We start from the raw sequence: 11,436 nt of genomic DNA, 5'->3' as shown, positions 1-11,436 counted from the left end.
CTGTCGATTAACACGTGTGTATTAGGAATCTGTCAGATTAGAGTGCTTTGAACCGTTGTCAATCCCCTTTCAGCACATCTCTTGCACACATGAGAATCTGCGTGAGGTTTCAGACAGCTGCCTTGTCCAGATTTGACTCAAAGCTTCCGTCCTTGAAGGGGACGTTGGCACTGCCGAAGTCAGTGTTTGTCAAAGCTGTACGAGCCGCAGCGGTCAAACTCTCCCAGGCAATCAGCGGCTGCTGGCCACCTTGGTCGTTGGTGAAGATCATTTGGTGGTTGGTGGGCCAGATGGCAGTATAGCCCACTAAGGGACTGTTTCCGGAGAATGTACCAGAAGTTCTCTTGTCATATCCTCCATGTTGAGAAACTGCCATGCCAACAACTGTAGCACTTGTGCTTTCACCAGACAGCCATATCACCGCGTTTTCCCAGTCATGGCGATGTCCTAGTCCTGGAGAGGGTGAATCCTTTGGCATATACCAAGAATACATAATGCCGTAGCGGCCATTGTAAGTCCCGCCTCGTACGTAGACCTGGCCGGGACTGCTACTGCAACCTCCATTAGATGAGCCACTTGTGGCTAGGCCTCCACTAACAACGAAGTTAGCCCCAGTCCAAGGACGTCTAAACTTAACATACCCAGTGTTTCCATTACTATCAACCGCGGGGAACGGCACACATCCGTTGAAGACCTTGAGGTAAGGCTTGTACTTCAGATAGAGTGAGCCAGCTGTATTGGATGGAACTGTTTGCGGAAACCCAACGACAGCATCGTGGTTAATAACAGCACGACGCTCGATAGGTGATGCAAGGATGCCAGAAGCAAGGGCAAGGCCCGATAGAAGTTGAGTAATGAGCACCATCATGCTAGCGGGAGTCAGTATTTAGTGGCAGATATAAGGGGGTAGGCATACTTGGAGGTGGACAATATATCAGGTATGTGGCGGTAGCTCTGGCCTGGTGATCAAAGACTCAGAGGTCAATATTTCAGTTGGGAAACTGCCAACTTATAGTTGGCCGTTCTTGGACCTCCGCCTGAGATACTACGTTAAACCGCAGGGCCTATGATGGCACGAGGCTGTATGAGAACATTGAATTGGCGGGTTATATAGAAATCCCCGGCCGTAGCGTGGACGTTGTGCTTTGGGCTGCCTTATTGGGAATTATGGCCGAACGCATAGTCTTGGAGAGAAGCTTGCAGTGTGGGGGTTTGCTCTGATTATGAGGTGAATGGGCTATGGTGTTATTTGTGAGTTGATTCAGTAAGGCGCTAGAATAAGACTCAAGAACCGTTCAGAAGATAAGTGAGTTGACTATCCTCTTCTGCAAGTTGGAACGATTGCCCTGACATAACATGCGAAGTCAGAAGTTTCATGGAGTGTTGTCATGGTGTATCTCTAAGGTGGTTGGTTCCCCATCCTAATTTGTCTGAGTACCGACGATCAGAAGCCCGTGGTGTAGTAAAGGATCTGATTGGGGATAGATCAACTTGACGTGGTTGTCAGGTGGGTGTTTGCCCCCGGCGGTTCTCCTCTTAAGGACATGGGTCTTGATATTATTCAATGGTCGACTGCCGATAATAGAGGAACTACCCGGCGGCTGCATTTAAACACCCCGGCAATTCCAATATCTATCTTTTTGCTGCTATTGGGATTTAAACCCTTCGCTACTACGGATCCGATGGCATCATTGACGTTTCTTTAAGTCCGAGGACGCTCGAAGAAACGCGTGTTGAATGAATGCAGGGCTGCATAGGTACTCATACATGAGGTAAACACGCCCGTCAAGCTTGGTATTTGAACCTGAGTCGGCAGTCATAAACCAATAGTTAATAAAGAGCAAAGGCACAACTCGCCACACCTAATAGCTACAGTCATATACATGCTGTCGCTAAACAAATTTGTCGAGCTCTGTATTACAGGACCCAGCATGTAGAGGTGTTCAGAGTTCTGTAGAGACTGGTCCAGGGTAACTGAGTATATCAAACTTGAGTATTTCTTCTTCCACATATCACACATGTAATGAACACATGCAATGAAGCTTCGATCTCGAACGGAAATTCCTTCCAACTAGAAATAGCAGCTTGTGTCGCTGTAATTTCAAGCTCCATTGAAATTGTGTGTATTGGCATGATTGAGTCATTGCGAACATGTTGGTATCCCACCTGACAAAGGCCGTTATGTTTTGAATAGCCACTATCCTGGATGCAACGTGTTTAAATAAAAAGATGAAGACGAGCAGCTTCACTGGGTAAATAGCTCGTCCTGATTTGACTAAGTTTTCAGAGTATGCAGCTATGAATGTTTTAGATGCTTGTGGTGGCACTGAATCTACGATACCAAAGTCACGCCTCTTTGTAAACCATAAGCCACTCATGCAGGATGAGGTTAACCGTGGTACATAGCTGAGTTTTGAGCCTAATGCAGGGTTGATGCAAGGATGGTATAAAGCATTCTCACCACGGATCTGAGTTCCGTGGGTTGTCTCAGAATTGGAGGCTTAAAATTCCAACATGGCAGGGTAGTTGTTCACTTTAGGTCATCGGGTTACCCTCGAAGAGAGAGTTCGCTCAAACTGGTTTGACGCTCTGGCAGAAGGTGGGTGAAGTATTGGTGTCTTTGTACCACCGGAAATATGATTCCGTTTATGTCCGGCCAGTTGGTTGCTGGCGGTTGGTTGGCCCTTTGAGGCTATCATGTAAGACAGGGCATTCCTCTGATCAAAGTCGGTGGCTTGAATATCACACGATGCAATAGCAGTCTGGCTGTCTGGGCAGGCAGTGGAACCCGAATAAAGCAAGGGCATCAAATCTGCACGATGATTCATGCTGATGATAGACCAAGGGCCAGAGGCTGGGAATGTTAATGCGAACCCTGCATATAGATGGAGATAGATGCGTAAGGTACTAGACGATTTGTACGCGGGCCGTCGATGAGAGTGGGTTATACTGGCACGAGCCAACTCGATAACCGGGCACATTTCGTATTTCGTCTGATCTGAATATTTATCGTATTAGAATTTGCACGGATTCGTAGAAGCTTTTAGGTTGCTGAGGATGTCGTCTCATTAATGTTACCTTGGTGGTGTGTAAGACGGCGCCCATGCAGCGTGAACAAAATGGGCAAAGAGGGCTGCAGGTCTCCAGGGGAGCGTTACGTTGATGTTAATGGCTAATTCCGCCCCGTTTCTTTTCTTCACGTCTAGAATCTCGAGTTGCATCTAATCCCCAAATTCATGGGTTGTCGATCCACAACCTCATTAACTTGCAGCACATACCGCAGACACTAGTGGAGACGGGATGGAATTGAGATTGGGCATGATCCTAGAAGCTCAAAAAGCAATTATTCTTCACATCTGTTAGACCAGTACATTGAGATCCATATATGCAGTAAGAGATATGTTGGTACTGTTACAGACCTTGACTAGAGCCGGCGCATTCTGTCCCCTCCCGAGACCTGGAACGATATCATGCTAGCCCTTGTAGCCCAACTTTCTTGACTCTTTTAGCACATAACGATCCATCTCAACGTTGGTTTCATCACTTGTGCCATTTAGCACTTTACCCTTTCAATCCAACAATAGCAACTCTCTCTTATTGTCCCCTTCTCTTCTGGCAATTCTTTGACGTTCCTTTTGCCCTTTTTGGCGACCCTGTCTTGCCTATTCCATTCGCAGCCTACGCTCGAACCAACATCCATCCATATTCATCCCGCGAAAAGGCTGAGGCCACCCCTCGATCTAGAACCCTTGCCAAAACCCGCCGCAAGCTATTTCGCGTTTGCTCAGGGGGTTCGAATTTGATTTGAGCGACCTGCCAACCAAACTGAACAGCTCACTCAGCAACAACGCTCGTTTTGGATCAACTCGGCGCATTCGAACAAAAATCGACTAACCACGAGCCAAACCCTCGCTATCTTGTGCCTGTGCCTACGCCTGTTCAACGCCATATCATATCCTGTCCTTCTCGGAACTGCGCTGCAGGGACCAATTTCGAGATCCATGAGCCCGCGATTGATTAACGGGGCACACGTTTAACGACAGCTCCTGGCACTGCGCTCCCGATATCTGAATTCTTGATGAGTTCAGTAGTGCAACAAAGACCAACCGCCCTACTCATAACCTCCTGACCCGACCTTCTCTCGAACCGTTAAAGCTTATACCCACCTCTTGCCGCTGCCGACCCCCAGCTGCGAAACCTCCAACTATACGCCAGCTCTGGCGGCTGTGAACTCTTCGATAAGCTGCACCAGTCCCCTACGATATTCAATGCCCTGGCAGCCTCTTCCCCGCATCGCGTTCGCCGTCGCGACCTACCCTTTCCCAGCTTCGAGTCCCGCCGACCTTCCCCTCGAGATTGGCGATGAGCTCTACATTATCGAAGAGACACCAGACGGCAACTGGCTGCGCGGCTACCTCGTAGCGCCTCCCAGTCTGCTGGCTGGCCTGACTTCTGTCAAGGGCCAGACACTCGAGGCGCGTGTGTTCAGCGGAATTTTCCCACGAAGCTGTGTTGAGGTTCGCGAGATGCTAGGAGAACCCGAAGAGGGTGATGAAAACGAAGATGCAGCAAGCGATGGCCCAGTTTTGGATGGTGATATGCCTCGCGCGAGTGATAGTGCCAAAAGTGGTGTGACGAACATTTCAGCGCGCAAGAGCCGAAAGGATGGAAATAGGTCAACGATCTCGAGCAAAGGCAGAACGCCCTTCAAGGAACTTCCCAATGGCACCCTGGGAAGCCTATCAATACCCGTGGATAGAGATCCCAACGCTCCACGCCCTGCTGCACCCGTACCAATGCTCAAGATCGGAGACGAGACACCAACTTCGCTATCGGAACCCTTAATAGACGAGATCGCCTCATGTCTTCGAGAATGGCATTCCACCAACCTCCATGAGCTCCTACTCTCCCGACAATATAGTCGACTGGATCAACTTTCTCAGCTTATTACAGGCCTCAACTTACATCGGCAACAGTTTCTGTATAACGTTCTTACTGCACACGAATACGATCGTTTACGTGAAAGGACCGTCTGGGACTTGGTTAGGGTGAATAAATTATGTGGAGGTGAAGTTATTGTGCGAGACCCTGAAGCTCGGGGAAGGGTCTTAACAGCCGACGATTGTATTGTCAAAGTCATCAAGTTGCAGTCTGTGATGAGCCTATTGGATGAGCCCCCACAGTCCCTTGTCGAATTGACTGCTTTACACCATCTCATGGTCGACATCAAGGGCTTCGCCGGTGCCTCGATTGAAGAGACCTCACTGGTTTTTTACCTCGTCAGCAAACCTCAATATGGTCAGCCTACTACTCTTTCAGAAGGATTTACAGTAAAAATCCCTGCCGGGGGCACAATCGTCAACCTGGCCAAGCATGCCCAGACGAAGACTCTTTTCACAGATTTATCCTCACAAGACGTGGGCGATGTTCCTTCAGCAGAAACAGAGCTCTTCCTGGTTGTCAAAGTGCTAGCATCTCAGCAGATTATACCCTCTCAGCCTCTCTCGCGCTCAGGCACCGGTCCAACGGCTCCATACTCGAGGGACAACATGAAACCGACATCTTCAGGCGGAATGAAGTCAACAAGACGGAGCCTCATGTGGGGTGGTAAGAGCTCAAGATCTGGCATTTCAAGAGGGTCACCTGTGACACGGATGGACGCCGTTGCCGAGCAAAATGACGAACGACTTTCAACAAGCGGCGCCGAAAGTCGAGAAGGCACCGGACCTCCAAGTACAGCAGGCTCAAAAACTGGCAGCCCGCCAGATGGAGTGCAGATTGCGGATCGCACAATCGGCCTTGGTGTTCTACGATTAAATCCAATCATGAAGCAAGATGACGAGGTCGAACATCTTGTTAATATCTGGTCGACATCTTCGAGGCATGCAGGCGAAAAGGATGCTGGTGATGATTGGGATCCGCTGGTCAAGGAATTATTGGACAGCCCTTCTGGACACTATGAAAAGTCCCGAAGGGGTGAGCGATTGCAGCTTCAGCTCAAGAGTTTTAATCACTCAGACGCTGACATCCTCATAAAATCCACTCCAACGATGCTCTCAGGCGTGACAAAGACAAGCAAGATGGGATTCTCCGGAGCCCCTACAAGACCTCGCTCTGACATCTACTTAACCTTAACTGACGCTGCCCTGGGAAAACAGAACCTGCTGTCTCGATTTGGTGGTAGCGCAACGGCCATGCCCTCTAGTGTTCATGGAAACAACCTCCAGATAACCCTCGAGGTTAGAAAGACCTCCGGAGAGCGAATTGAGAACTGTATCTTTGCCTCCTCCAACACAGAAGCTTTGAGCACATTCAAATCGATAGCTACGGAACGAGGAGAGCCCTGGAATCAGACACTGCGTCTTGCTCTGGCCCCTAACGAAGTCCCACAAGCTCATGTTGTCATGTTTGTTTCTGATATGCCCAACCCCCCATTTGCCATTGGTCACATGCCGTTGTGGGACCAGGGGGCATTCATAAGGGATGGTTTACACGGTCTGCTGCTTTATAAGATAGATGAGCATACCTCTACCGCACAACCTGGGCCAACTGGAAAAGGCGGGTATCTGTCGCTCTCGTGGAGCCCGCAAGGCAAAGATGACCATCCTGCGGAAGTCACTGGCCCCCTCGCTGTGCTCCGTATCGATACCTATCTCTGCAGCACAAGGTTCTCACAGGACAGAGTGATCCTAGGACTCTTGAAGTGGCGAGATCTTCAGCGAGAGGAGGTTCCAGGTGTACTTAGGCAACTCATTTTTGTGCCTGAAATCGAAGTGGTCAAGCTGCTCAGCGATGTGCTTGATGGTCTATTCGGAATCCTCGTGGAGTACTCCGGAAGTCATGAATTTGAGGATCTTGTCTTCACTGCCTTGGTCAGAGTATTAGGCATTGTACATGACCGAAGATTCAACCTAGGCCCATTGGTTGATCAGTATGCCGAGAACCAATTCAATTACCCCTTTGCGACTCCATGTCTAATGCGATCTTTTACACGACTCCTTCAGAACCCAACAGAGCCCGAGACCGCCCGAAAGCTGCGTGCTACTTTCAAGGTTGTCAGGCACATCCTTAAATTTATCACACATGCTAGAACCCAGCAGAAGGAGAAAGAAGCTGGCATTGGTATCACATCCAACACCACCGGTTTTACACGCGAGCTCCGCGCCATCTTTAAGGCTCTTGACGCGATGATGCGCAACTCTGCCCCTGCACTTGTTGGAACCCAGACGCTCGCCGTCCAGCATTTCCACACATGGCTACCAGAACTTGCTGGGTTGCTGACCACAGAGGAAATATTGCATATTGCCATTGACTTTATGGACTCGTGCACAGACGTCAAGGGCAAACTTGTTCTGTATAAGCTTGTCCTGATTATCAATTATGGCAAGCTGGACTTATTTGCCCACCCTGACCAAAAATTAGCCCTCAGCACCAACACTGTTCGATGGATCACTCCTCACTGGGGTCATTCTGAAGAGGTGACCGACCAATGGAGAGACCAGATCCGTCTATGCTGTTCTATATTGGCGAGCCAGATCGACTATCTCGGCTCAGAAATTCCGGACCACATTCCGAAAATAATCGATTCTTACCTGGCGATTCTTGCTGCTCCCCGCACGCCGAAAGACCGCCTTTCTCTTCTTTTCCCATCGTCCTACCCTTTCCCTACTAAACCTGTTAATGAAGACCTTCAGTTCGATGAAGCCTTGGTCGAGCTTTCTGCTATTTTGTCCGCAATATCTAATTCACCCTCAGGCATGCAACTGGAGCTTGCCGAGGACGACTTGACTACTCTATTAGAGAATCTTCTTAGGGTACACATGAGCATACTGAAGGGAGAAGCATATCCCCTGGGCTGGTTGAGTGTACACATACATCATCACAAATCGACTATGCGGACACTTGAGTATCTCGCTGGTACAATGCTAGAAGCTTTCCTTCCCGACCCAGAGGAAGCAGAGAGCTTTAATACTGAGCTATGGAAGCTCTTCTTTACCACACTCCTTAAACTCGTGGGCAGTACATCTCTCGCGTTAGAGACGTTCCCTGAGCAGAAGCGAAGAGCAGTGTGGAAGATTGCGGGGGATGTTCGAGAACATGGTGCTGAGCTCCTTCGTCGCACTTGGGAGGCGATCGGATGGGAGACTACTCCTGATGAACGAAGCCGATACAATCTCTCAAAGATGGGAGGATATCAAGTTCAATATGTACCGGCACTCGTTGGTCCTATCGTCGAGTTGTGCCTCAGCGTGCATGAAGGTCTCCGAAGAATGGCTGTCGAAGTGCTACAGACTATGATTGTCAGCGAATGGACCTTGAGCGAGGATCTATCGATCATTCAGACAGAGACAATCGATCGATTGGATCTGTTCTTCAAGGAGAAGCCTTTGACTGAGAGCACCCTCCAGAAACTGTTTATACCCGAGCTACTTGAACGTTTTGAGCCCTTGGCAGAAATTCCCGACGAACCGTTGTACACAGCTCTACGTGAGTTCGTTGGAACTATAGATGAGTTTCTCGACCTCCTGGTTGCAGTTCACAGTAGTGAGGATACTGGCGAAGCAACACATCTCATTAATCGTTTGCGGCTTATGGAATTCCTTCGCGATATGCAAAAGGAGGAGATCTTTGTTCGCTATGTGCACCAGCTTGCAGACCTGCAAGCCGAATCGCGGAACCACACAGAAGCTGGTTTGGCCCTACGGCTGCATGCTGATCTGTATGAGTGGGATCCGGCTAGCCAGACCTCTGCTCTGCCCGACCCGGAATTTCCGGCACAGACTCAGTTTGAGCGAAAAGAGAGACTCTACTTCGACATGATCAAATACTTTGAAGAGGGAGAGTCATGGAGCCATGCTTTGGCAGCATATAAAGAACTACAAACACAGTACGAGACCAACATCTTCGATTTCTCCAAGCTGGCCAGGACTGAACGAGCGATCGCAACGATATATGAGACCATCTCCAAAAGTGACAAACTCGTTCCTAAATACTTCAAGGTTGTCTACAAGGGACTTGGATTCCACACTAACCTCAGAGACAAGGAGTATATATACGAGGGATCTCCAAGCGAACGCGCTTCCGCTTTTACAGACCGCATGCAAGAGCAGTATCCAGCTGCTCAAATTGTCACTGGGGGCGATGTTGATGACGTTGAAGGCCAGTTCCTGGTTATCTCAGCTGTCACTCCTCATCGCGACCTCAGCCATCATGTCTTCCAGCGCGCACGAGTGCCACAAGTAATTCGGGATTTTCTTTTATCATCTCATCCTCAGACCTTTTCAATCTCCACACGACGCAATACAAATGGCCCTGTTAAGGAGCACTCTGCCGAGAAACTAGTTTTCACAACTGCTGATGCTTTCCCTACTATACTTCGTCGCAGCGAAGTTGTTGACACGCAGGAAATTAGACTCAGCGCCCATGAGACAGCCTTGGAGCGGATTGTCCGCAAAACCCAAGAAATGACTGCCCTTGAGCATCGAGTTGCTGACGGTAACGGGGATCATGCTCAACTTCTTCTCGATGCAGTGAGCGTTTCTGTCAACCCAACTTCCGAAAGTAGTGTAGCCTGTTACCGCCAACTGCTGCCAGAGCCCAAGGAAGTTAACGATGATGCTGACGAGGATGAGGACCAGGAAGCATCAGAGGTAGAACTGACACCCCAAGACAGCGCTATCAAGATGGCACTCGTCGACCATGCTATCATGATCAAGAGGTGCCTTGCCATGTTCGCCCGAAGTCCCAATGAAATTCTCAACAGTCGATATGAGGAGCTTCATAGGTGTAAGTTGGACTTTAACCACAGGCTGTTTCAGACAACTAATTTCTTATAGTCTTTGAGAGTACATTTGCATCGGAAATCGCACACTTCACGCCTCCTCAGCCTCAACGCGAAATGGTTGCAACACCTTCTCCTACTTGGAGACGATCGTCTCGTTCTTCTGAGGCCAGCCCCAAACATAAGAATATTGGGGTTTCGGTGAACGGCGTTACCACAGAGGAAGCTTCAGTCATTAGGCCCGTCTCAAAACGAGGCACAAGACTCAGTTTCCTTGGTGGCAGCAAGAAGAAGGAACCCGAGTTGCCAACTGAGCCTGAGGAGCCCGCTGTTGACATTGAAACAGCGAGCAACCTGAGCCGCTCCTTAAGCCGAAGTCAAAGCAAAGAACACAACCGTCGGCATAGCTTTTTCCGCACTCAATCTCATGACGAGAAGCATCCTGAGTCTCCGGGAGGGTTTAGCAGCCGAGGGAGCTTCGACCAGCAATTCGGTGGCGGCAACGAAAAGGCTGTCGAGAACAAGATCCCTAGCAAGAAGGGCAGTGTCCGCAAGAGATTCAGCATGCTAAAGCTTGGTCGCAAGGGCAGCAAAGGCAATGGCATGATGGGAAGTCTGGACGAGGAGTAGGACTACTTCCGGGCTTATTTTGGCCGCTACAACGTAGGGTTCGACAATAAGGCGTCCCGGCACTGAGAGGACGAAGACTCTCCGAACACCGATATGAGACGGTGGAAACATGAACGGACCGACCTATACAGGTTCCTCTTATACCCTTCCTTTGTATTTCTGATTCTTTTATGAATGTTGTTCTACCCGAAAAGGGGGTTAGAGGGAAAGAAGATGTGTAATCACAACTAGAGCACCCAAGGTTGGATCACCTTGAGGACGGAGACGACGCGTGAACTAGGGAGAAAGGATGGATATACAATGTGCTGATACCTCGCTGCTCTCCTGACGACAAGCCGAGACGTGCTCTTTTCTTTTTTATATTTTGTTTTCTTCTGGCTTGTTTTCCCTCACTGATGTTGCCTGCTTCGCCACCAAAAGACCTCTTCGCATTCATTTGTTTCTTAACTTTTTTCGCAGACTATTTCCGTCATGTAAGCTTGGTGTTATGGATACCTAGGATATTATTTATGCCTAGTTATGGCAGGCCATAGGGAGCTGTGTGTGTGTGCTTGCAGCACACTTGTACAATTTACGTCTAGAGCCTGTGCGGCATCGAGACTTGATAATTCATTCTACTGTGTCTTGTGTGAACAGCCTGGGCCCCTGACTTGGGCTTATGTATAGAAAGTTTATCTTGATAGAATGATATCTTTATGGCAAGGACTCGTGCGAGGCACAACAATCAATGTCGTATTGGTTTCTTTGTTAAATACTAGGACACACATATCAGTTGCTCACACCAATCCTGTTATGGAGCCCAGTTTGTCTGCAAATAGACGACGTTAAGTTTCCCGGCCTGTAGCTGTCACCTTCCTATGTTTCCCAGGACATCTCTTGCCCCTTGCCATGAAGTAAACAGTCATGGGTTAGTCCCACGGTGTGCTGTCATTCCTAAACCATCAAGCATCACCTCTCATTCGAAGAAAGATAGTTAACCTTCTTCTGAGGACTTCGACGCAAACAAATGCGAAGTAAGTGTTCAA

General features: G+C 49.0%; 2 protein-coding genes across 3 annotated transcripts; one reads left to right on the top strand and one right to left on the bottom strand.

Moving 5' to 3' along the window:
* Positions 1-95: 95 nt before the first annotated feature.
* Positions 96-1,481, bottom strand: FOXG_07723 (uncharacterized protein). The gene is made up of 3 exons (XM_018386328.1): positions 917-1,481; positions 642-869; positions 96-593 (listed from the first exon to the last, which is right to left on the bottom strand). Exons 2-3 carry the CDS (start codon positions 866-868, stop codon positions 110-112), a joined length of 711 nt encoding a protein of 236 aa, XP_018243470.1. The 5' UTR covers position 869; positions 917-1,481; the 3' UTR covers positions 96-109.
* Positions 1,482-3,523: 2,042 nt separating this feature from the next.
* Positions 3,524-11,174, top strand: FOXG_07722 (uncharacterized protein; the record flags this gene model as incomplete). Of its 2 annotated transcripts, none has more annotated exons than XM_018386326.1 (2): positions 3,524-9,786; positions 9,837-11,174. In XM_018386326.1, the coding sequence occupies 2 exons, from the start codon at positions 4,269-4,271 to the stop codon at positions 10,409-10,411; spliced, it is 6,093 nt and encodes a 2,030-aa protein (XP_018243468.1). The 2 variants fall into 2 exon arrangements, with proteins under 2 accessions (XP_018243468.1, XP_018243469.1); XM_018386327.1 differs by lacking the exon at positions 9,837-11,174 and having other exon boundaries at positions 4,269-9,561; positions 9,639-9,751.
* Positions 11,175-11,436: the final 262 nt, after the last annotated feature.

Source organism: Fusarium oxysporum, chromosome 4, assembly GCF_000149955.1.
Source record: "Fusarium oxysporum f. sp. lycopersici 4287 chromosome 4, whole genome shotgun sequence".
Taxonomy (NCBI): domain Eukaryota; kingdom Fungi; phylum Ascomycota; class Sordariomycetes; order Hypocreales; family Nectriaceae; genus Fusarium; species Fusarium oxysporum.
This window is presented reverse-complemented; position numbering and strand designations above follow the sequence as displayed.